General features: G+C 39.8%; 1 protein-coding gene across 8 annotated transcripts in view; it reads right to left on the minus strand.

The window, feature by feature from the left end:
- ARID1B (AT-rich interaction domain 1B) overlaps positions 1–26,414 on the minus strand; it is a 336,332-nt gene that overhangs the window by 220,411 nt on the left and 89,507 nt on the right. For all 8 annotated transcript variants that reach the window (XM_054061620.1, XM_054061622.1, XM_054061624.1 and 5 more), the window contains exon 4: positions 14,127–14,237. In XM_054061620.1, coding sequence (XP_053917595.1) covers positions 14,127–14,237 — 111 coding nt within the window. The remainder of the gene's footprint in view (positions 1–14,126; positions 14,238–26,414) is intronic.

Consider the following 26,414-nt stretch of genomic DNA (forward strand, 5'->3'; position numbering starts at 1 on the left):
GACTTTGAGTAGATTTGCCAGAGCCTGGGGTACGTGTGTGTTGATATTTAAACAAAATTAAATATAAATATTTATATATATATATATAAAAGAAAAAGTTTAAAAATCTTCATGTTTTGTGCCATTCACCAACGCCAAAATACACTAGCTTCAGGCTGGCCCTTCAGCTGCTGCTGGCCAAGAGGGGAGACGTGCCTCTTGCTGGTCTCAGGTAGTCAGGGAGCTGGGTTGACTAGCCATCTTTCATCTACCTTGGGGCCTTCCTGAGGTAGGAAACTTATTTCACTCAAGATTTAAAAGCAATATTATTTACCAAAGGTGTCTGTGGAAGTCACGCCAAATGCAGAGCTTTGAGATACTGAGCGCTGAAGATGGATGTGTCGGGAATAATAGGCGCCCTGCACACACAAGCTCTCCTCTCAGAGACCTGTGCACAGTCTACAGACCAGCTGGATAGGTGAAATAAATCTCAAAACATCAGTCCATTGCCCAGAAGCTGGAAGTCCACCCCACAAGAGGTACTACTGACATCAACATCACTACACAACATCAATAAAAAAGGGACAAAAATTGAGGAACCTTCGCCTTTTCCTGAGATGTCCTCGGAAGTGTTTAGGAGAGCAGGATCTGTGATAGACACAGACAAAGTGAGGTGCCAGTAAGCACCCGGTAACAACAAATTCATAGTTTAAAAAAAGAGAGGGGAGGGAAGGAAGGATTACGAATTCCAGGTCTGCCTGTTAGCCTCCAAGTTTTTAAATAGAGAGACCGCTTGTGTTGGCAGGGACAACTGAATCCCTGTATCCACAGCACCTGACTGTACTTGGATATATGCCTCCTACTAGAGACTAAAATGAAAGCTATATATCAGGGCACTGGAAAAGTGAAACAAAGCCTGCAGCTTGTGTTTATACCAGTACTTCTACTTGTCTAGATGTCTTTGCTGGCCTTGTCTTAAAGCAAAAGGTGGTGGGGGTAAATACTGTGTCCCCGGGATTATTCTAGATCTTTTGGTTCCCGGTCCCTCAGCCACAAGGTACGTCTTTGTCAAAGGCTGCCAAAAACCTGCTACATGTACAGAGAGTAGAGTAGCAAGACTAAGCGCAAAAAAGAAGATGGGCACACAAATTAAAATGCAAGACCAAAATACCTCTTCTACTCAAACCCTTCACAACCTACCAAGGCTTTTGTGTGCTGACTTCAGCACCTGCTTCAATTAAACAACAAGAACAGACCCATCTGAACTGCTCTGTAGAATGCTTAAAAAAAAAGGCAGAAGTCTTCAAAAAAAACAGTTTAAAAAAGAAAAAAGAAAGCCTTTTTTAAACATGTTAAATAGAATCACAGAATATTCTGGGTCGGAAGGGATCTTAAAGATCACCTATTTCCAACCCCCCTGCCATGGGCAGGGACACATCTCACCAGACCAGGCTGTCTAAGGCCCCATCCAAGCTGGCCTTGAACACCTCCAGGGATGGGGCATCCACAGCTTCCCTGGGCAACCTGTGCCAGTGCCTCACCACTCTCATAGTGAAGAATTTCCTCTTATGCCTAGTCTAAATCCGCCCGTCTCCAGTTTATATCCATTGCTCCCAGTTCTATCACTACAAGCCTTTGTGAACAGCCCCTCTCCAGCTTTCCTGTAGCCCCTTCAGGTACTGGAAGGTCATTATAAGGTCTCTTCGGAGCCTTCTCTTCTCCAGGCTGAACAGGTCCAGCTCTCTCAGCCTGTCCTCACATGGGAGGCGCTTCAGCCCTCTGATCATCCTTGTAGCCCTTCTCTGGACCCCTTCCAACAGCTCCATATCCTCCTTAAGCTGAGGATTCCAGAACTACACACAATACTCCGGAGGAGAGTATTCCTCATTCCTCACAAGAGAGGAATAGAGGGGGAGAATCATCTCCCTTGGGAGCAGCCAGAATTGCTCAAGGCTTCCCTCCAAGTTTTGAAGGCACAATCAAGGAGAGAAAGGGTTAAGCCCTGAAAAATAAAAGACCAACCGAGCAAATCCGACTGCATGTTTGAAAGAGCCTATAAAATGTTACAAGCAAAACAGGAAAGCTCATGTTAATAATGCATAAACCAGAGGAGAGGGGGGAAAAGCCACCCATTTAATGGAATAATGCTTTTATTCTTGTAGTTAAAGCGAAATAAACCCTGACTATGAATCTGGTAAGGCCATGCAGAGACACAGTTTTCAAACATTTCATAAGGGGGGATGGTGGGGTCCCCGCTCCGGAGCTCGGGCATCACCACCCCGTCGCCATGGCGACGCTAACAGTGCGCCCGACTTCAAAGACAAAGATGTAATTTCAGACTTCCAGCAGCCAGAGGGAGCGGTGAGTGCTCCCTGCCCAGGCGGCCTCAGCAGAGGTGGTGTCATTCCAACAGCAACGAAAGCCCTATGTGAAAAAAGCAGGGATGCTTGTGAGATGAGTGCAGCGGAGAAAACACTTGCAGGAAAGGAGAAAGCTCGCTTTCAAGCGTTGCCACTGTGTGGGTACCAGCAATAAAGCCTGGAAGTGGTGCAGGAAACACAGACTACACGCTTAGCTCACACACCACTGTCTCGTCAGTGCACTCCTATTAAGTGTGACAGAAATAGCCACTCCGAAACCAACCTGTGCTGCCCAGGAAGCCATGAATTGAAGTGCAGATGCATTTTGGGTTTTTAATCCACTTCACCAAGTCTTTGGGAGGGAGTGCGGTTGTTCTCCAGGTGACACGTTCCTCACAGTGTTACAGCTATGTGCCAAAACCAAGATAAAAGTAATATCTCCCGTACAGCTGAGTTACCCTGTGAACCCCTTAGAGAGGACACAGAGGAGCAGCAGAAAAGAAAGATGCTTGAACAACCCAACACATAGTCTAAGTGGCGTGACATCCATAAGTCAATCATTACCTAGTCTGAAGGAACACTAACCCTGTTCTGCAGAAACAGAGACACTTTTCTTCCCTCTGGCCAGGTCATGAAGTACCACGAGCTTTTGCTTCCCCACCAGAAAGGCACCTCCCCACCTGACAGAGCCCAGAGGTGTTCAGAGACCTAAACCCCAGGTACGGCACTACAAGAAACACTAGTTAACCACCAAACATGAATACATCACCCATGCACACACTTCACTCTAAACCTACATGTCAGTCCTTTAGCTGGTTGGGCCATGGGCACTGCCAGGTGAGCAACAGCACACACCATCACACTGTCTCCCTGAACCACATTCTCCCAGATCAAGATTCAGCATGATCTAGCACTTGCTGTCAGGTTTTGTCACTCATCCCAGTAAGACCGGGAGGTACATCCTGTTCACAAGCATGGCTGGATCCTGTGCATGACGCTGAACCAATAAGCCTATATTGAACTTGGAGGCACATTAGCTGCCCTATCTGTACTTATTTCATCATGAATGTATGAGTTCTGTGGGGTAGAAAATTGAGCTTTTGGCAAAACTGAGTCCATGTCACCTAAACTAAGCATACATGAAGCATGAGTCTGTGGGAAATTCAAGCATACACAGAAGGGTACACAGAATGTCTTGGATTGCTGGAAAAGTAATAATTTTAGAAGTTAAAGACTAAAGAAGGAGGTTGGGGTTTTTGTTGTTTGGTTCCTCTTTTAAATAAACTTTTTTTTTTTTTTTAAAAACCCTTTGCAGAGTTGATCACATGTTTTGTTTCCAAGTTACATTTTTCATGGATGTGGGTGGTGGGGAAAAAGCCACATCAGTCTATAGGTCCTTTAATCTGTAGTTTCATTGCACGCTATGTGACAAAAGACAGTTCTTGGCCTGCATGGCTAGCTGACTATAGCCTTCTGATCACATCTCCATGGAAAGAGAGGTCAAGTGATCGACATACAGGAGGGAAAAGTTTGTTCTCCTAGCAAAAATAAGGTAAAGGATTTACAGGATTGACTTTGACCTGACTTGTATTACTGGAAATATAGGCATTAAAAAGCAGGCACTAGAAATCACTGGTTCTAACCAGCAAAAACTGAGAGCTAAAATGTTTGCAAGTGTATGTGAGGTATGTGTATGGGTGCATTTCTCAGCATTTCTTAGGGTCTGATCTGACCTCTGTTCCTACGCACAAGAGAAAGACAACTCTGTAGGTAGCCGGAATAGCCCCTCTCATGCTGAGCATCTGAATGGTCTAAGCATCTGAGTGGTCTAAGCATCTGAATAACCCTCTGGCCAGAAGCAGCCAAAGACTTCCAGAACCAAAAAATATTCCTGTGTTTAGTTTTACCTCAGAATAGGAACAAAAAAGCTGTTACTGTGATTTCCAACAGGGCAAACTGTCTAACGAGCCATGCAGGAAGAATCAGCAGTCGTTTAAGAGCAACAGTGGTGTGTACATATGATCTTCTTCCTAAGTCTTCTCTAAAGGCACAAGCAAAACAAAGGAAGGGAATGAAGATGGAGAGAAAATGGATTATGAGAGAATCCAAATGAAGCCACAACTATGAGATGTTACTTACTAAAAAAAACCAAACCCAAACACAGATTTTAAAATTTTACAGCCTTGTTTCAATAAATCCTGAAGAAAATTGCACTGAACAACTTTACTTTTTTCCTACTTTCATGTAGGCATCTAATGATACAATAAACAGGATGGAAAAAATTAGGTTTTTATGAAGCTTTCATTAAGCCTTATTATTAAAATCTTGACGTGGTCTGTAAATTAAATAAGGGAAACAGATAATCTGAAGTTTTTCTTCCAACTCCACTGCAGTATCATACAAAAAACTAGGCTTTCAGCTCACTATGAAAGTCTAAAATCAAAAGGTAACGGTTTGCATTAAGTTATATCCCATCCACTAGGACAAGTCTGTACCTAATCCATACGCCACTCTATCTATGCATATAATCTTGCTAAGTTATTTTGATTTTAACAATTGTGTCGAAAAAACTCAGATCACTGCCAGTTTATTGATTTCCACACTTCAAAAACAAACACTGGCTATTTTATAGTTGGCAGTTTAAGAAACAAAAATAATAACATTTAGATTTCTTTCATTGTCTTTCGTGCAAAATGCATTGGCAAAATTAATCATCTGTGATACTATAAATGTACACCTTATGCTATGGCATGAAACGAGCTTTGTTCTCTTAACTAGATCCACTACTGTGCATTCAGCAAACCTTACTAAAGCTTACTAATGCATAATGTATTACTACATGTAAATATATAAATACAAAGTCTCATGTATACTTATCTCTACATTACTTCCCCAAATGACAACTTCAATATGATGATGGAAGATTAACTATTAAATGAATTTCCCCCTTGAAGGTGGGGCGGGCGGGGACCCCCAAGCCCAACACCACACGTTAAATTATAAATTCATGCCACTTAAATAGGATGTGAAATAAATGACCCAGAAGAACATATTTTCCTGTACTAATGCAATTATTCAAATGTTCTTCAAAATTCAGGTCCTAATTCTGATTTAACACAGTAAGTCTCATTTCACAGGTTGAAGTGATTAAAAGGGTCATGTGCCATTGTTTGCATGTAAGCAAAAAGGATCAAAAGCCTAAACACTGGGAACTGAAAGTAGCCTTTTGCTGATCTTACCAGCTTTTCTATTCTGATTTCAACACGCTATGATGCTTCATCCCCTAAAATTATAGTGCTAATTCAAACAGGACCCTCTTTATAGAGTCCTGTGGGAGCAGAATTGTGTTCGGAATTGTGTGGGAAACGGCACAGAATAATCTACATGACATTAAGGGAAACTGATGCAGTGAGTTTAGGTGTAGTGCCTTCCAAAGACAAATGCAGAAACCTCCCCTCATTTAGCGAGACTGTGCGTATGTGTGTGTATATATACTTTATTTTTAAAGGTAAATGGATAATGGGAGCCTATTTACATGTAAAATACTTCAGAAGTACTTCTCACATACAGAACAATATAGCACAGAGAATCTAAGAAGTATGGCTGGAGAAAAGAAAGAAAGATTTCAGAGGCTTAAGCACTGCATGACATCAGGTTTCAAGAAAACACATTTCAGAGAAACTTTAAGACCTGCTTCAAGCTTCAGAAAAATAAAGCAAACCATGTGAATAGTCTCACATAATGCAGGACTGACTTTGTTAGATTCCAAAGTAGTACTACAGAACAAATACATTACAAACACTTCCCATTTGCACTATGATGGTACCTAAAACCCCCAGCAATTACGGACATGGCATAAACACTCAGACAAAGCACTGTGAAACCTGGCCTAATCTTAACAGTATTGACTGTGACTGCACAAACATCTGCTTACACAGAAGCAGCAAGCTGACCAGGACCACTCAGAAGTGAACTCCACATCAAAGGCTAGTAACTATTTTTTTTTTTTAACATGAAAGCCCCAACAAAAGCACCCAGGAGTCAACACATTCCCAGCAAACAGGAATGGATGGGAGAAGAAAAAAAAAGGCATCCACTGCTAGGCTTCAAATGTTGCTGACCAAAATGAGCTACTGTGTTTAGTCAAGGTTATGAAGTTGAGGTCACACTTCACAATGGCTGTTGAGCACAAGCAAAGGAGTCATTCTGGAAAAAAAATATTTCTATCTTAGAGGAATACTTGTGGTAAAAATAAAAGGAAAAAAAAAAAAAACATTTGCAGTGTCTCAGGTACTTCCTGAAATGGTATTCAAGTGAGTAATACTCTTTTGTCTTACTTTCTGCGTCGTAATCCAAATGTTCACACAGGCATGAACAAAGACACGCACCAGTGAATATATTAAGCTTTGGAATTTATAGTATGCTATCAACTCAGAATTTACAAATAACCAAGCAGATAATACAGGCATGTTTTTCTACACACATGTTGTGTAAAATGTTCAAAAATTAAAAATATTCCCCAAATCAAAAAATCTACCATTTTAAAGTTAGATTCTCAAATGAAGAACCTAAAGGCATTGACTTGGAAATTCAGGCACATTGAAAGGACAGCTAGTGTAGCTACTGTCCCTGCAGTAGGCACATTAGAGCTACGTATGCAGAGGCACCCACTACTATAGTTTACAGCCTTGCATATTAAAGTAACCTTGGCGGCTTTCAGCTTGCTGCTCATTTCGAGCTGCACACTTTGGCCGTGCAACTGCCAGAAGCGCAGCTCAGTCGCCTCAGCTATGGGGGCAGCAGCAGGGAGGGAACAGCTGGGGTGGGTGGCTGTAAAATGCTTCAAACATCCAATTCAATCCAGTTTCTTTAATTCTTGAATCGACACCGATACTGTCACGGTATTTGGAGGTATAAAGTACATTGACATAACTCCTTATGGATTCAAGTAACATTGCAGGAAAAAAGCTACTAATACTTTAATATTCCACTTAGGACAACATTGGCCTATTTAAATACACGTTTTTGCAACTTTAACCACTACTGGGATCTCTAATCCCTTAGCAGGTTTCCCACATAAGTTTCATGTAAAGGTCCTTCTGCATTTCTACGTTTTCTTAGATCCTAAGTTAGCAATTTTGTTATTACAAGGATATTGTAAACATTGTAAAGGAAAATGGAAAAGGTGATGGAAGAGCCAAGTATCTTTTTTACAGTACTTACTGAAATTAGGTTTTATAATTCAATAACAACCTAAAGCTGTTTTTTTAAATAAATATGATCAATCTATCAAGCCAAATGAAGCAATCCTGTAAAGCACAAACCACAAATAAATAACAACAGGACATCCTCTTCACAGTACAAATTTTCATCTTAGTAGCAAGAATACTTAATTCAAGGATCAACGGTTTTGGTTTCAATGTTTCAATTTAACCCTAGATGGATAACATATGCCCAGGGCTGTTCTACACTACTTTAATTGTACTTTTCAACCAAAACAGGACTTAAACGGAATGTACAAGTTCACGCTCAGACAAGGAATTGATTTGATCACCTACACTAAATCCTGTCTCCACCGAAGTCAAATGTAAAACATGCATGAACACTCTCAGGGCTAAGATTTTCAATGACACACACAAAGTTTAAGTTCGTCTCCCCTGATAACATCATTGATTTCTGTGGTGCTGCAGTGGCTCGTGCTGGATTTGACCCACTATTCTAACTGACACCAGGAAACAAAGAGGAGGCCACGTACAGAATCCATATACACACCAGAGCCAAAACCAGAGCACGTTTTATCCTCAGAAACACAGTGAAATACATTTATTTCGTAAGTCTATACATATGTATTGTATGAAACTTGTTCTAGCCACAGGTTTATTACATGGAATGGAGAGAATAATAATAAAAAAAACAAAGCTAGCAACTGCACTTGATCTAGAATTAGAACAACCTGGAAAAAATAGCAACTTTTTCCAGCTCTGCACATAATGGCTAAGAAAAGCCTTTGAGAAAGCTTAGTCACTTCTTTGCAACTTGAAGCTTTTTTCTTTTTATCCCAGGCTTAAACAAAGTTCAGTGGGGCATCAAACTGCCTCAGTTTTAAATTACAGTCTGTACTTTAAAATAGAATGCATGCACCACATGCTCCTGAAGCTAGAGGGTGGGAGTGTTATTCACTGCAAATTGAAGGCTTGTTGAGTCAATAATCTTCTTTCACAGAGTAACAATTTTCAGCTAAAATTTCTTGACCCAAACAAAGGAAAACAAGATCATTCAGTAATTTTACAACATTGCAGAAAAAAAGAAAAGAAAGTTGGAAAGAGACACAGCAATCTTACCCGACTTGATGTAAAAACAATGGAAAATTTAATTCACAAATACTACATACTTACACTTCCTTCTTGTTCATGGTTTTAACATACTTCCAAACAGTTATTTTCAGATGCAGAGATGAATAGAAGCAAATAACTACAGGGTAGAACTACTATCACTTACTGCACACGCATCTATCAGCTAGCTACTACATTTGCCTCTGAAGAATGACCAAGAATCCATTTCCACATTTTTTTTCCCTCCTCAGTTTTTTTCTCCTTTCTCAAATCAGAAACAATATTCTGCATTTTTAAAATATCCCTAAAATTTAGATCAACCTTCCTAATTTCCTTACCTGCAAAGACTCCAACAAGAAAAAAAAAGAGGGTTGCTGCACTCTCTCTTCTTTGTACTGCTTTGTCCTTACCAGAAGCGGTACAGTGGTAATTAATATTTACGTTATGGTAGTGCCCACAACTCTGATCATGATTACCACTTACCAGACTAAGCTCTGTATAAATGTCACCAGAGTCCCTCATCCCAGCAGTTTAACCTCTGAGAAAAGAAGAGGTATGCCTGGCTAACTCTCAACCACAGTTTCTCAAATAATGCTGGAACTGTTTTACTGGTCTATTAAGACGTCAGCTGTTAAAGGCATTTGTTCAGGGAGCACTTTTGCTTGAGATGGCTTTCCAAGCTACTTCACAGTCTAGAAGTGAGACAAGGAATGTGGATTCTCAAACCATCTCATGTATTTTCCTCACAGCCTGCCCCTATCAAGACGCATCTGAAATTATGTTGTTCCATGAGCCAAGTATATCTATTCTTGCATTTAGTTCACTACCAGTTCTCAACAGAGGTCCTTTAAAATCTAATTTAGTACCCCCTCCTTCTACAATGAAAAAGGTGTGCTGACCAGAGAAATGAATGACCAGCATTCAAAACACTCTTTAGAGGCTCATTAAAATAAGACCAAACAGAACTGTGAAACAGTTAATAAAATCAGGAAGGGATTGCTGATGTACTGTTTTTCACAGTACCAAGCATAATGAAACAAGGTAACTGGTACCTTAAAAGTTTATCTGTCCAAACAACAATACATGTTATTTGAGATCTACCTGACAATCAAGCGCACACAACTGTAGATGTTGTACAACCACAATCAAACTTCAGAGGTCACAGAACCACACAAGAGAGAAGCAGCATTCTACGCCACTGTTGGCTACTGTTTTGTTTTGCGTAGAAATTACTCCATGAAAAGAACCACTGAGTAAGTGATGTAATGGAGTCAATCCATTAAGTTAGAATTCTGAGCAACCTAGTAAAGCAACGATTCTCTCAGTTCCAGATACGACCTTCCACCTTCAACACTGTGTGACCTCCAGTAAACACAAGATTCTGAACCTCAGCTAAGTTACAAGACCAAAGCCCTGATTTCCGTACAGTTTACACCAATGTAGCTGAAGGCCACCACAAGCTCACCTTCCCCACAGCTTCCAGCCATGCATGCTCACACTTCAGGGCTTGCACTCACTGGCTGTAAAAAGCAGCTCAGAGAGTAAAATGGCAGAAGACTTACCTTAGAAAGAGAAGTGAACCGTCTGCCTTCTGTCTGTTTGGGGCTCTGTGACTGTTGTAGGGCCTGACTGCGAACAGCGCTGTGCCGTAATGTCTCCGCTGACAGGATGAAGCATCTTAAGCCCTTCCAGCAAGATCATAAAGTCCTCTAGGATATGACTAAAATCAAAGCTGCTGCTGTCCCCTTTCCCATCACACCTTCTGATTCCCATCACCTCTTCTGAGGTACCACTGGTGCCCGCACAGGTAGAGAGTGAATCAGTCAAAAACTAACACAGAAGTTAGGAAAGTGATTATTTCTTAGCTCATTCAATTGCCCAAGTCAAATCCACTGGCCAGTCCCAGGAGTGACAGTGGAAGAGACAGGCGGGCACAGCCGGCACGCTGTGTGGCACAGACCATGGCAGGACTGCAACAGCCCTGGCTACGGCTCAAGTAGCTGCAGGACTTCACCTATAGGTTGCAACAAGAAAAAATTAGCAGAAACCCATGTTTCAAAAGCACAGCAATGTTAGGTAGGCCATTTGACCTCACACTTCAAAAGCATACTTGACCCTAGCCAAAAAAAGACCATATTAAAACAAAGCAAAATAACAGCAAAAATGCCAGTGCCTATCTGAAATGACTTTCATACTCATGCCAATAAAAAAGAAAAAAATCACTTATGTTTTCTGCTCTTCATTCTATCAACACAATCCAATGGGAACATTTACAAAATTACTCATTAAAGACAAAATAAAGGATTAGTCTTCACAGACACACACAGCCTACTGCTGACACAAGCTCCTTTACTGCAACAACAAATTTGCAGATATATCATTTGGAAGCTTTTTCCTGTAAGTCTGCTTGAGCTTTCTCACAATAGCAGAAATGTGTATTTTGCTATTATCCCTTAAGTCTCGATAAATATATTCCGTAGTAGCTGTTCTCCAGACAATTTCATTCAGCCCTCTCTCCCTTTATTCCCTCACTCTAATAGGGAACAGTTTCTGTTTATGACTTCCTTTCCTTCACAGAGTACCTAACTCCCATGTTTTCTCAAAAGCTTGAGATTTCCTTCTAATTGTGACCCCAACAAAAGTGCTCGGAGCACTATTCCGTGCAAATTCTCATTTGGACTCTCAGTGACTCCACATGGTCAGAGACCCACAGGTCAAACCCTCCAGATATCAGGGCAGTTAGAAAGGAAAGCAAGCATTGTATAGAATCTGACAGGCCATTAGAAGTAGCTAATAAAGCCATATTTTGTTTGTAGCCATTTGTTACCAACCCACATTACAAATTTGTCTGCTTTGAACTTTATGGGAACATTCATGCCAGGACTTTTATATACAATGTGTGAAGGAAACGGAACAACTATTGAGCTGTTTAGCTGTGCTCACCGTGACACAAACCTGCTGAAAAAACTCCCCCAAAGGATGACACAAGCCAGCATTCAGTGCTGCAGAAAGTGACCAGCTCCTCTTCAAACCCATCAAAGGCAAACTCTTTTTTCAAAGCCACATCAGAGAACACCATTCACCATCTAGTATTACAACTCTTTTGTTGTTTTTAGATGCTTGTATAACCTTGCTATGTAGCTGCTGTGACTCTACACAAGGCCCTTAAGAAATAAAACGTTCGCAGGCAAATTGTATAAATACTAGAATGCCATGAAAAAAAACATAACCAAATTGTATTAAAATCAAAAAAACACTGTTATCATTTCAAGCTTTGCTATACAAAGATGACTTACTGACTACCCTCAAGAACAGCATTATCTTGAGAAGAAGCTGAAGAAGCCACATTTAGCATCCCAAAATGACACTTTAACTAGGAATACAGTGCAAGGGATAGTGATAACAGGTTTTCATAAGTAGTTCAAAACCGAATACAGAACTCTGCTGCTCCAGGAGAAAAAAAGAAAAAGAAAAACATGTTTATGGGCATGCCATCCATACCCCAAACAGAGTTACGTTAAAGCATTTATCATGTTCACTGTTGTTTGAATATATGGATTGTTCCTAATTTCTAAGATGTGTTTCTTTGAAGTAAGATGATGGGAAATTCGCTCGTGCTACCAAAAAATAGCATTGTTGCCACATACAAAGTTGTTTTTAAATTTGAAAAAGAAAACAAACAAAAAAACCCCAAACTAAAACCTCAAACCGAAACCAAAACAAAATACAAAATTATAATACCTCCCATTCCCCTCCACATCCAAACAGCAGAGGCTTTGAGTATATGAAGCGCTCTCTGGTTATGTATTAAAGCTTTTCAGTAATCAAGCATCTCAATAACAGCATTTGGGACCAACTTAGAGTTTAAACTATGTGGCCAAAATGGTTAACATTCACTGTTAATACTACCGCTTACTCATTCCTAGAATAATAATGAGCTACTAAATATACCAAACACTCAGGGACACAGATAATACCCAATACTCTGCTTAGATATCACGATGATGGAGGTAGGACACAGTATGGATTAAAAGTAGGGCAACTGTTTAAGAGAAACCACAGGCGAATTAGTAGAAGATTAGTTGATAAATAACTTCACTTCTCTCTACCTTAATAAACACCATTCATGGAAAAAAATAGGAGGCAATAAGTACTTTTTAATATTGTTGCTTTTTAAAGTAGGTAGCTGTGGCCAAAACAGTTCAATGTCCACAGTAGCTACTAAGGTAATTACCAGCATTCATTTTTGAGACCCGCAGAGAAATTTAGTCTTTTTAAAAAAATATTTCTTGAAAAAACTGTCAAACTAATACTAGTTCAAACCAAATGGATATCTCTTATCACACCATTTTCCATAGCTTCTTCTGAAACATGCACATCTCCAATGTCATGTGAAGAATTTGTGGCACATATACTCTCCTAGATGCTAAGGATATAACTTTAAAATGCTGTGAAGATGCTCACTGCCCTATTTTTAGGGGTTGACAAAAGTGCCGTGTGCCAGAGGTAAAATATACAACATACTACCAGATTTCACAAATACATTTGGTGTCTTGATAAGGTAAACACTTCGGAGAGATCCCTCTACTAACTGGAAATGACTACAGACAGAGTGAACTACAGGAAATATTCCATATGTTTATGATACATTATTCCAAGCCAGAGGTCACATAGTTTATAAACAGTTTTCATCATTTAAGTTGAACATTCTCTAGCTGGTTTAAATTCATGCTGTCTTACTACCAACGAACAAGGAAATCCCCAAACCATGATGGGCACAGAGAGAAGGCCATGGAGTACTTTGTTCATTACAGTGAAAAAAGACCTTCAAAAAAGACCTTCAAAAAAAGACCTTCAGAGCCGCAGTGTCTTTGCAAAGTATATTAATTTGTGCTGTTTCCCCATAGCAAAATGCACAGAGCTCAGAAAATCTAAGAAATAACCACCTAACTGAAAAATCAGCCTAGCCCAAGTACGACTTTCATTCCCACTTCTACACTTACACAGTAAAAGACAGTAACAGAATTAACATGTCAAACTCATTACCGATGCCCCACGTTGGAGCAAATAAATCCTGGTGGCAGTATTCTAAAGCAGAATCTACTGAAATCCTTCGAAAAGGGCACAGAAAAAAGTCTCTTCCTCACCAGATTTTGTGAAAGTATGGAACTCCTAAAGCTAAAAAACCAATCCATTTCCTCTATGCAAGTACACATGTGCACAAGCACAAAACCTGCATGTGCATAAATAGTGCTATTTTGAACCAGAACAAACCTAAGCTAAGACCACTCATATACAAGATGTCTGTTCTCACCACATTTTTAAAGACGATTTATGATAAATCTCATTTAATATTTCTTCTTCCAATATTTCTCATCTGCTCATCCTAGATGAAATTAAATCCTACGTAAAGTACTTCCATTTTAAAATATCGAAACAAACATCAGTTTCTTACTGGTAAGCTCGATGGTCTTTCTTGCTGGATTAGATTCAAGTCTTCATGGTTAGGCTTTCCTGGGGCCATAGGGGGTTGAGATCTGGTTCCATAGCCTTCCTGAGACATGTCCTGCAAAAACAGTTGTAACAGAATTATTAACCTGACTCGGTAATTACAATTAAATCTGCATCACAGAAGGATGACAATACAACAGCTGAGCGCTGATGGTTTCATCAGAAGTTTGTACTAGTGAAACCTTCTTGATGGAAATATCAAGCCCACACAGGTACTACTGTTACTTGTGCTGTTTGTAAAGAAATCCAAGGAGCAGAGCGACATGCTGACAAGCAGCACTGGGACACAGAGAAATACAAAAAACCAAGCCTGCTAAATAAACAATCCCTTTTTACTGTAAAAGAGTAGCAAGCACAAAGTGGTCAAAACATTGACCTGCTCTGAGATGTATTCTCAAGCGTTTTGATGAAATACTGAGCCAGATGGAAAACTGACTTGAAAGTAAGATTGCAATCACGCTGTGTAATCAGACTCCTGTAACAACTCTGGATTTACCATCACTGCTACTGGCACAACTTTCAAACAGGTTGTAGCACACAACGCATTCACTGCATCTGCTGGAGGCACATTGTGTCTGACGGATTAGAAGGAAAGTGCATTTCATCAAAAGTAGCTCCAAAGCCTGTACCAGCAACCTGGGGATTTTCCTCCCTGTGCAAGCCCATGCAGCCTTAGGTAATGGCCTAACACAACACCCACCACGCAGGAGCAGGGGGAGCACCGGAACAATCTCCCAGCTGCCATCCCCCATCTCAAAACATGGACTTATTTCACACATACAGATACTTGCCCACTGTAAAGCCTTAGAATCAGGCTTCATATTGGCCACTATCACAACTTTCACACTAAATTCTTCAAGGAAAACAACAGAAAGTGCAATACCGACTTCATCACGTGTAACTGGCAGGGCAAGTTGGAGAACCAGTTTCCAACTGCTAGAAAAGATATTGCACCTTAGAAGTTTTCCTCTGGTGTTTCTGAATGTTTCAATTCTCCTCTCCCCCTGACAAGTTTACTATCAGTTCTGTGTGCTCCATCCACCCTCACACCTTCAGTCTGGAAACATACCTGAAAACATGCATGTGCGCCTGGCATGAAGGGGCAGGGAAGCTGTCCTCCGCCCTACCCCACCACAGCCTGAATGTCACCTTGCTGCTGCTTAGGAAGGGCTGACAGCTGAGTGTCTGCACCAGCAGAGTCACTGTCCCTGCACAGGCACCGGGAGGCAGTGGGTCTGCAGAGGAGGAAAGTTTTCTGTCGCTATTTTAGCTCTGCTCTTGACAGAGGGGAATTTGTTAACAACCGTACTGTTTCCGTTCAGCCCCTTCCATCAGTTTGGACTCTCCCGAATTATTTTAAGGGATGCAGAAATTTCAGCAGGGCTAATAAAACAAACCACAGAAAACCTGATATGATGTAAACCCAGCAATAAACGATCCTATCTGTAAGCCCGTGCCAAGTAAAATCAAGAAACACTTAAAAGGCCAGCACTTCAATGTGGTTACCAGCAGAGGGTAACAATTAGGCTTAAGGGTGACAAAGGCTGATGGCTGAATGATTATTATCCCCTGTGACCCCCCACGCTCCCCCCCCGCCCAGATTTCCACTTGTCACACAGCTCTCCTGCTGCGCTCACCAGCAGGTTCCTGTGGATTAACAGCGAGGTTTAAAATCAACAAATGGCACAAGGCCTCCATTCAGCAGCCTTCACCCCAGTACAAAGGAGTAGAAAGGTGCAGGACAGCTTCACAATAGGCAAACAAATGAGCAAACCTCTGCTTTCCTTTTTATTTCAAAATACGCATGCAGACACACACACACACACACTCACACACATGAGGGGTTGTGTGGGCATCTGTAACAAACCAAGCAACTCCAGATTTCAACTCCTAGTTCAGTGTTTGACTCTCTTCTTCCTAATTCTTAAAAATCCGCTCCAAATAAGAACCACTTGTTAAAACAACAACAAACACCCAGAAATACAAAGAGTGGTGAAAAAAGGATAAATAGAATATTTAATTTAGGAGACATCATTTTAAAAGCACAATTGTTCTGTCTTCCAAACAGATACTACAGGATTTTTCTGTGAAGCAAAATATGTTTTATATTTTGTAAAATCAAGAGCCATCAATTCCAACAAAATACCAAGCATGTTTTTTCCCACATTTGCAAGATTCTAACCTTGTTTCCTATTGAAATTTCCAGTGGGGCTAGAGGGTGAGTGGGAAAAGACAACAGGCTTTCTCACAAGAAATAATGCATGTTGAGTGGAATTAGCTTTTACCTGTGTATTTGAAGACTATCTATGAAATGTCTTTCCACACACTGAAAAGTACATTTAAAAACCCCAGACATGACACCCTTTGTCTTTTTAAATGCAACATTCTCATAGTTCTTTCTCTTTCAACTGTGGAAATATCAAATTTTTTTTGCTCAGCTCTAAATTAGATTTGGAAATAAATACTGCAGACATCCGTGTTTGCTATGGTGCGGATACTTGTGTACTGCAAATGGGACTGATATCACATACTCCATTCTTATATTCTCGGTAAAGCCATTCAGATACTTGGATCACTCTCAACTTTGAAAGCGGCTCTTGAGAAGTGAAGAATCAGATTGCTCTGAATAAGTTGCAGGCATGGGACTCTCCCAGATGAAATACACATGGGGCTGGGTGTATTATTTTATGTGTTTATACGTATGCATTGTCCAATAAAAACAGTCAATTTACAGAGTAAACGTAATGACAATTAAATAATAGCATATTTCACTAAGAGGCTGGCTTCATAACCTAAATAATACTTTTCACTGAAAAACAGAGGAGAGAAAATCCCTACTGCCTTTCTTCAGTTCTGCATTAGGGAATTCCATTAACACTACAAAACAGATAAAACAGATTGAGACATAAGGAAGAACTAAGGACAGAAGTGTTAGGGTAAATCGTCCATCACTGAAAAAATGCACTGAATTGGCAAATTCTCCCTTTCAGTTTTGAAAGGTCATTTTACTTTCGAGCATCTACGAATGGATTCATTGGGGACTGAACACAGGGAACATAAAGGGAAGAGGAACATGTTACCACATGTTACACCACTGTCATGGCTGAAGCATCCTCCACTGATATCAGGGCTCAATCTTCCCCTGGGATGCCTGATTCTTTTCTTTTTACTCCCAGTATTTTATTCATCAATGACATCATTTTTCAAAGCAAAGCTTATGATTTTTTATGAATCACAGAAATTCCTTCCCCCCACAGAAGAGGAGCATGTGTGTAAGAGAGAGAAATCCAGACTTTTATAAACAGAAGGCTACAAGTTTCCACTCAGAACTTCCCAACTTGGCACAAACCCAATCATATCATAGCTGTTATAGCACAAACTGTCAACAAAGTTGTAAAATAACTAAAAGCAGGGTTTGCCTCATTAGATTTTAGAAAAAACTCTCGGACAAAAAATCTGCAAGTCATAAATGTATACTCAAAATTGCTGAAGTTCAGACTTCTAAGTCTTTTCAAAAAACACATATACTATGTTAACAGGTAAACAACAAAAAAGAAAGGACTATGCCTACATACACACCCTAAAACCTATGTATTGGGTAAGCTGTTCAGAAATCAATCCATGTACAATTCTTATATTGTAATAATATAAGGGCAGTAATAATAACAATCAACTGTTTATCATCCACAGAGCCAGGACAAGTTATTTACCTCCTGTTTACATATGCTTCTAGCTTGTTCTCCAGACTGTGGTATATGGAGTTCAAGATTTGTGTAGGCTGAGGAGTAAAGGAGGAAACAGAATATTTTCTTCCCTCTTAATCATCTTACAAACTTTTAAAGTCTCTAATTCTGGTGTGGGATTTCACTAACACAGAGCTTTAAAGTGGCCAAGTGAGTGAATGTACCAGCCTGCAGGGAAAGTCCAAGCCTCCTCGTTCCTGCCTTCCCCAGTTCTTGCCTTTGGACACAAAGTCCCTTAGTTTGTGTTAATGGTCTTTATTAGACCAGTTTGTGAGATGATACATCTTAAAACTTGCCAGACAAGTAACCCCTTCCCACCCAGCTTTATCACGATTACTGAGCAGAACTGCCCTCAGGAAGGGCCAAATCTTTCTACACCTACATGTTGCCTGCAAACCTGAATGAATATAGTTCTGATAATGCTTGAAACCATGCAGTTGAAATGCGTGCTTGCTATAAGTTCTGCCGAAGAAGATAGGATCTAATTATTAAATAGTTTAAATTATTTTTAATTGAAAATGAAAGGATAGGGAAAACATTAATGTTTGGAAAAAAACACATTTAAAGAAGGGCTGGGTGAGAAATATTCAGACTTCATCCACTTCTACTACTGCAGCAAATTTCAGAGGGATAGCATGACCACCCAGGAAGATAAGTACCGTGATGGTTAAACAGAAAGAAAATAATTTATAGAAAATAATATACTAGACTTCAATTTGAAAAGCTCACTAAAAACTATTTTAGCTCACGTTCTTGATTCAATTGGTTGATCCTTAGAAGACTTCACATGCAACAGCAATGTGACAACAGCAAAATTGAAAGGCAATGTTACTTTCCCCCCCAGGACCACTTAAGACTGGAAGCCAGGACCCACAACAGCAGCCAAGAGGAGTGCACAGCCCTACGCTACAAGATTATTTTACTCCTCTCTGATGGGATACTGTGGAACAGAGAGAAGACAAATTATATGTCAGGAGCCATAGAACGACATTCCTTGTTATCACTTAACCAACTATCTGTCCGTTCTGTGTAGATAAATACATATCAACACATTTTGTCTTCTGAAGTAAAAAGCAACAACAACAACAAAAAAAACTTACTTACCAGAATGGTGACATATCCCCATACAGCCAACTTCTAGCCCAATCCTAATACCTAACATGTCACCTACCAGGCTCTGGCAGCACAAAACTGACAACAAAGAACAGCCAACCTGTTAGAAGAATATTGTAAGTAAGGCTGCACTCAGAAAAAAACTATTACGCCCAGGGGTACAGGCAACACCTAGTCTCACACAAGCAGCCAACAGAACGCAGCCCTAGGGGGAACGATCCACTAAGGGCTAAAGAGCAGAGGGGTTTGCTTTAATCCTGGGCAGATGGTCTGCAGAGGTCATGCAACATCTACATGGACTCTCCCAGAATATCTTGGGTCAAGAGGAAATGCTTATATATACGTCTTGAATTTTATGAATCAGAAACAGAAAAAACAAACCAAACAAAATAACTTGGGCCTTGAAGAAAAGGAAAATGTTAACTAGCAGCTGGAGAGCACTGTGCATAAACTGGCAAGTGAGTCTTTTACTGCACAGAGGCTACAGGTGACTGCAGGAAAAAATAGTTTTATAGATCCGAGCACCTACTATGCCATGAAAAAAAGAAGAGAGTGCTAACCACCAGAGGTGGATTACCAGTGCAGTCTGGTAATCCTCTTAAACATGCTAGTCTGTGTTTACGTGATGAAGTGAATAAACCCTGTTTGTAATGAGAACATGTAAATCATTTCAAGCCATCCCCTTACCACCACAATGAACACTGGAACTGAGAGAGGGAAAGCACTGTCCTGAAGTACGGCAAGCAACAGACTGGCATCTACCTCAACATGCTGATGTTATTTGTTGACTGATGTTTCAGTGGGGCTGGCAAGCACAACCGCTAGTCAAGCCAGGGCAGGACTGTACCCTCAGAAACAAAGATGATCATTTGCCTTACCAAGTTAATTTCAGTCTTCATCTTCATTACAGTACTAGAGGGAGTCCAGGAATTCAGAAAAGTGCCAAAGCAAAATAGTCCTTTCTTTTTCCAAAAGGAGATAATTCATCCAAAAATCACACCTAACTCCTCAGAGGAAAATTCTACCATGTACCTGGAGAAATCTGGAAAACCTGCCCGTTTGGATGCCTCAGGTGTGGACCAGTCATTGTCAGTAAGACAACTCATCTTCTTCAATATTATTAATACCTTCCCTTCCAAGATATCTGCAGTTTCATTCTAAAACTTACTATTTCCTAGATTTGGAATTTTTTGGTCAATTTAAAAAAAAATAAATCTACAATGGGAACACACCATTTTCGCCCTTCAGGATACCAGTTATCACAGAATGACATCAAAGTTAAGTTTTAAGACACTAGAGGAGGAAGGAAAAAATATACCTTGCACAGCAGGAAGGTGCTGATGCAAAACTTAGGCAAGCAAATATATTATTGAGAATCAGTTAATCAAAACTCTCAGGAAGTTATCAGAATCTCAGATGACCTAACTGTGGAAGGTTTTCCCCTGCAGTATACACTGAAACCTTTTTAAACACAGATAGGGTCAAAAAAAGTCCCCCATATCTTATAGGAAGAACGTTGTTTGCACAGTGTAGCTTCCAGGCACATATCAGGTAACCTGAGCCAACTAACAGGAGAGAAGGGTCTCTCTTCCTGAACGCTCTAGTCCATTTTCACGTGTCTCATCTATTTGGCCTTCAGGAGACACGTTAAGCAAGCGATGCAGGAAGAGCTCCAAGATGAAATCATTCTCAGAAACCCTTACCTTGCTATTCTCTTTCCGCCACTATTGCATTCCATGGATCACAGAGCATATCAATAGTGGATTTAATCAGAAACAAGACATTTCTTCTAGTTTTCTTCTCTCATACTTGTGACATGCCACATGAAAAAAATAGGAGAGTTTGATGTACGTATTATAATATGACTGTTGCACATAGCACAGCCTGATAAACAGCTGTCAGTCCTTCATTTACAGGCAAAAAGGGTTGTTTCTTTGTACTACAGATGTAAAGTTCCAATGTGAAAGAAGAGAGAGAATTTGAAGAAGTAATATGAGACACAGAACTTGGAAATAAGCATTTTATTTCCATTAATTTTCCTGTGTTTATAGAGCTTTCTGGACTTTTCCTAAAAAACCCTACAAGCCTGGGCAGTCTAACCACGCTTTCATTTTCTACACCCATTCCTTCCTCGCCCTGCCCATCCTTTCATGGACAAAGCTATATTTAAGGAAAAGATAAAAAAGAAAATCAAGAGAAAGAGCCCTGGCAGTTTTTACATGTCCTTGGGACAAACTATCACGTTAATGCGATGACTTTGTACCATCCAGCATCCTGCCCTGCCACACTAGTCCTTTCTAAAACACATCTGTTCAGCAAACCCCAAAACACGAATGGGCTGATAAACAGCTTTGCACCCCAAAGAGAGCTAGTCTCAACAAAACGCGGGAGAGGGACAGGATTTAAAACTTGCCATTTCTTTCAACTCAGCTGCTGTAGAAGTGGGGAGCTGGGGGGCTCCATGCCCCGGAGGGCAGCCGCCTGCCCCAGCCTGCCTGCTGCCACCGAGGAAGCTCTCCCAAGCATACGGCTCGCTGGCAGAAATGAGGTCAGAGCACTGCCTGCAGCTTACAGCAGAGCTGAAAGCCTGAAGCCAGCTTACAGAATAAAGAGAAAAGCTGCACCAAGAGCAGCTGCTACCTCTAGGCCGATCGAGCCGGCTACCCAAGGATGAGACTTCCTCGCTTGAGACTGGGAAACATTTCTTTAACATTTTCTTAGGGGCACAACTGTAACTGTGCTTCAAGGTAAACGCCAGGACTTCATCTAAGGGCTCATGAAAACCTGCAAATCTGTGACGAAGGGTTGTAAGCAACACCCAAAACATCACTGAGATCATATTAAAAAAAACAAACAAACAATGGTGAAGTTTGTTTTGTATATTTGTCTCCCCCATCAATATAAAGCCATTTTATGCTATAAAAAATATTTATATCACAGTCCAGTGACACCTGTTAACTTATTCTCTAATAGATCTTTTAAAAAAATGACTGAATGGAGGTCTACCTACTTACTACCTTATCAACAGCAGAGTCATAAGAGAAGGAACTGAAGTTCAGATGCAAAGAAGTCTGTAATAATTTTGGTAAAGAAGGGTTTTTTCAGCAGGACTCTACTGTTCTGGTTAAATTAATTTCTCACTATGCGAGAGCGTTAGTGTGTTACATTTGGGGCTACTGCAGGCAGAGAATTAGCTGCATTACTATCCTCTCTCTCTGCATTCTGTGAAGACACAGAGTATCTGTGCAACAAACATTTAAATCCACCAAAGGAGTGGAAAGACAGCAATAACTTGAAGAAAGAAAAGAATAATTTACAGAAGAAAGCTCCCAGCAGCAGAAGCCATTCAACGGACTTCATAATACAACAGCTTAAATCAACAGCAGCAAATGATTTCTTTAATCTTGGAGGTAGTAAAGTCTTGCCCACCGTCAACACAATTGTGATTTTTTTGAATGAAAGTCTTCCAAAAGGAGTTGGTAGTGGCTGGAAAAGAGTGGAGGAAAGTGGAGAAAAACAGAAAGAAGTGATGAAAACTTCAAGCTCTAAGAGCAGACCACCGACTACTCTTTAATACAGCAAAGAACAATCAGGGACTTTCATTAAAAGCTAGTAAAGGACTGCCAGGCAATAAAGCAACAATGAACCTCTCTTTCTCCGTAAGGGTGAAGGAGCACAGTCTTTATTAATTCTGTAGGCAGGCACACAAAACCCAAACACATATACCTAGCTATTTAATTTTCTACATAAAACCACGCATGTGGAAGGTATGGAAGATGGGTACTTGGCAATGAGGCAGAAGCACGATGAAGACATGAAGAGAAAGGCTGTGCTCTTGCAGAGCTTGATTTATTGAGGGACAGCTAACCACACCAACACAGCAAAAACAACAGCTCCCACAACAAAAACACCAAGCAGTTTTGTCAACATATAAAGGTAGACTTCTCTTTTAAGTGGTATCTTACTTACTTTGATTTGCTATTTCATTTTTTGTTGTCTATATCTGATTGCAACACCTAAAACACCCTGTAAGATTTAAGCTGTGTGCTCCAAAATCTATTCTAAATCCTACCACAGTAGGAAAGAAATGCTGTAAAAGGGAGATACTGTAAAAGATGATGAATACATATGAAATATATATTGACCTATATTCAAATAACACTTTGTCTCAACAAAAAAAAAAACCAAACAAACCAATTCAAAATACAAAAAATAAAACTACATATACGTACACTGAACATCTTCAATTATTAAAGAACATATGGGCAGCCAAAAAAAATATAGTGGTAAATTTTATGCCAGGAAATATTAACAAACTTATTTTTCCTTCCTCTGACGAAAATAACGTGTGTTAATTTAAAAGCCATAGGAGAATACTACTGCATTGCAACTGGTCATGAGGTGTAATTTACAAGACCACTAAAATTCAGAATATATACTGCTCATACAGAACTAAAAAAACAACAGAAAACAAACAAAAATCCATATCACTCAGATTTATTACCACTTCTCAGGCTTTACAACTTTATTACTTAATTCATAGTACTATACTATTTGCATTTTGAATTTTTTCTTAAAACAGGATTTGCGTAGACAACTTTTGTCTATGAACAGCCACCAGATTAACGGATCATAAAGTAAAAGACTATTACATGATCAGGTATCCTGTGATAAACTCACTATTCTGCTAATTTTCAAAGGTATGGATAAAATTATTTCTGGGATATTAATTTTGCTCTCAGAATATCAGTAAAAGAAAATCATCACTGATAATAAGGAGAGTGGTAAGGGGAGTAACAATGGTTATGATCACTAATCTTCTAAATATAATAGTTTTTATCAGCCTGCATACCAATAGTTTTACTATCACATTAATTAATAGACTCCTATGCTAATATCTAAATGCCAAGCAATTAATGGCACTGAACTATAAATGGCTTTGTCTTTGCTCTTGTAGAGTTGCTTTATAAAGCAAATGCAATTCTATCACTTCACTGATTTAATGCAGGCTTTGTGAGGTTAATACACCCAAGCAATGGCAAAGTGAAGAACTGCTTTAATTAACCTTGTGTGATTTAAATACTGAGAGAAATCAGAATTTAGAAACTTTAAATACCACCATCATAACAACAACAACAATAATACTTTGTGGATCAAAGCCAAACCACTGATTTAAGAACTTTGAGAAATACATTTGAACACATGAGCCTTACTGTATTTCTAAAATCATTGAAAATATTTTTCTCTAAGCATATCCTATGAAATCCACAATAGAGTTTACATAGTTTTTGTAGCTGAGATGAAAAATATTTCCTTTCAGGATTATTTACTTATAAATACTGACATTTTTTGTTTGAAAATATAATTCAGCATCCCCACCTTTTGCACTAAAATGCTTTGCAGAGATTCCCGTTACAGATGTAGGATGTTCCCTACTGAACCTACAAATGGATTGCATGTAAGCAACTGACCACTTAAGATATAAAGGAGCAAAATAAAACTTCCCTTCCCAAACTCCCCCTCTCCTCGACTAAATTTTTTCTCACTTTCCAATTTAACTGCAAAGAGGCTCTTATTGACAGAGTTTCTTTAGGATACTGTATACTAACTTCATTTTAGTACTTGAAAAGCTCATTAGGACTCAGGCCTTTCTGCATGGCTCATCTTAAAAGCTCAAGAGCTGTGATATGTCTACAAGGTTTAGAGTTACACAAAAACTCAGGAATAAAAATTAAAAACCAGCAGGATACAGGTGGTCACAAAAATTCCTGCCAAACAGGTTTGCACCGTGTTCTGACCATCTCCTCTGACTATCCCGCCAGATATCATCAAGCTCCCATCAGCAGCAGATGCCTGAAGAGGTGCACTTGCTACTTTCTCAGGAGAAGAAAGGTGACCTTCAAAATTCCTCCCTCAAAACTGGAAACAGAAAAGCCTACTTTCTGCAGAAAATCATTAAGCGATTAATGCAGCAAAAGAATAGAGAGGCTGGGAAAATGTTTAACTACAAAAAGGCAACTTTAAACTGAAGATGCCATACAATTGTTAGGAGAAAACAGAGGCAAACAAATCCTTTCACTGACAGCCCTTTGGAAGATAATAAAACAGAAACATAAACATGCTTGCTACTATCTATACATAAACAGTAGTACCACTTTGCAAGATAAAATACTTTTCCTTTCCTGCTTTTATCACTTAACAAATCCAAGTTACTACAGATATGTGTAAGGGGTAATTACATATGCTAACTTTAAATGCTTCAAACCTAATAGACTCATGCTGATTTTTATTTGGCTGAACTGATGACCATGTCTGTAAACGCTTGCTTTAGAAATAACAGAGCCAAGAAAAGTCTTCTCAAAATCTGAATGCAGTTTTCTGGGTTTGGTCAACATGCCTTCAGCAAAAATAAGCCTGTGCTGCTGTGCTGTGAGCGCTGCTCGACTCTATGCCCTCAATTTTGTGTTTGTGCTCAGGTGTGAGTTTACAGACAATTATCCTTGCTTTTTCTGCCTCACTCTATTGCTGCTAGCTACTTGGCTCTGGAAGATCATTCTCCAAGTCTGACAAGCTAGCACCTATTATAATCTTATAAATACAGATATAAATCACTGAGGGGAAAAAGAGAAAGGTTTGACACATTTCCTGGAATGATATAAGCAACGCTGAACAAACAGAGCATTCCCCAAATGGACAATAATCAGCTATTCCCACCACTGGGAGAAGATGTAGCACAACAGGAGTCACAGTCTCACTGAACTCCTGAGCTGAGTAAGTAAGCTCCAACACACAGATAAATTGCCATACGCTTAACACTTATTTGCTGTTATACCATCATCACGATTATGAACTAAGACTTTATAAAAGCAGAAATCTAACTGGCAAAGACTTCAATCACAGTTAAGCGTTCAATGAACCTACACAGGCTCAAACCCTATTTGCCCTTCCTTAAAACATCACGTGCTTAAGAAAGGCTCAAAAAGGGTAAATCAGTTTTACACACAAGATCAATGTAGCTCCTATTTCAACAGTTTGTTAGTTTTTACATCACTTAAGTGTTCAGCAAGGTAACGTAACAATTGCCTTTCAGAAGTGCTAGTCACTGGTGGCTTGCCTAGAAGCCAGGACGAGTGTGAGTTAAAGCCTGTTCCCCTCTCCATCTCCTGCCAGGTCCCACCAATCTTTACTACAGATGCAAAAAGTAATCTGTAAAGGTTGCACTCTGCCTTTTGATATCTATCTGACCTCTCTGAAGTAGGTTGGCAACAAAGGGTTCAAGTGTACCAAAATGGATACCCTCATAAAAAGTTATACTGTTTTTTTCTTGTCTCTAATTTCAGGTCCCGCAGAGAGAAGGCTGGAAAAGCTGGCAAAAG

Source organism: Cuculus canorus, chromosome 3 (assembly GCF_017976375.1).
Source record: "Cuculus canorus isolate bCucCan1 chromosome 3, bCucCan1.pri, whole genome shotgun sequence".
Classification (NCBI taxonomy): Eukaryota; Metazoa; Chordata; class Aves; order Cuculiformes; family Cuculidae; genus Cuculus; species Cuculus canorus.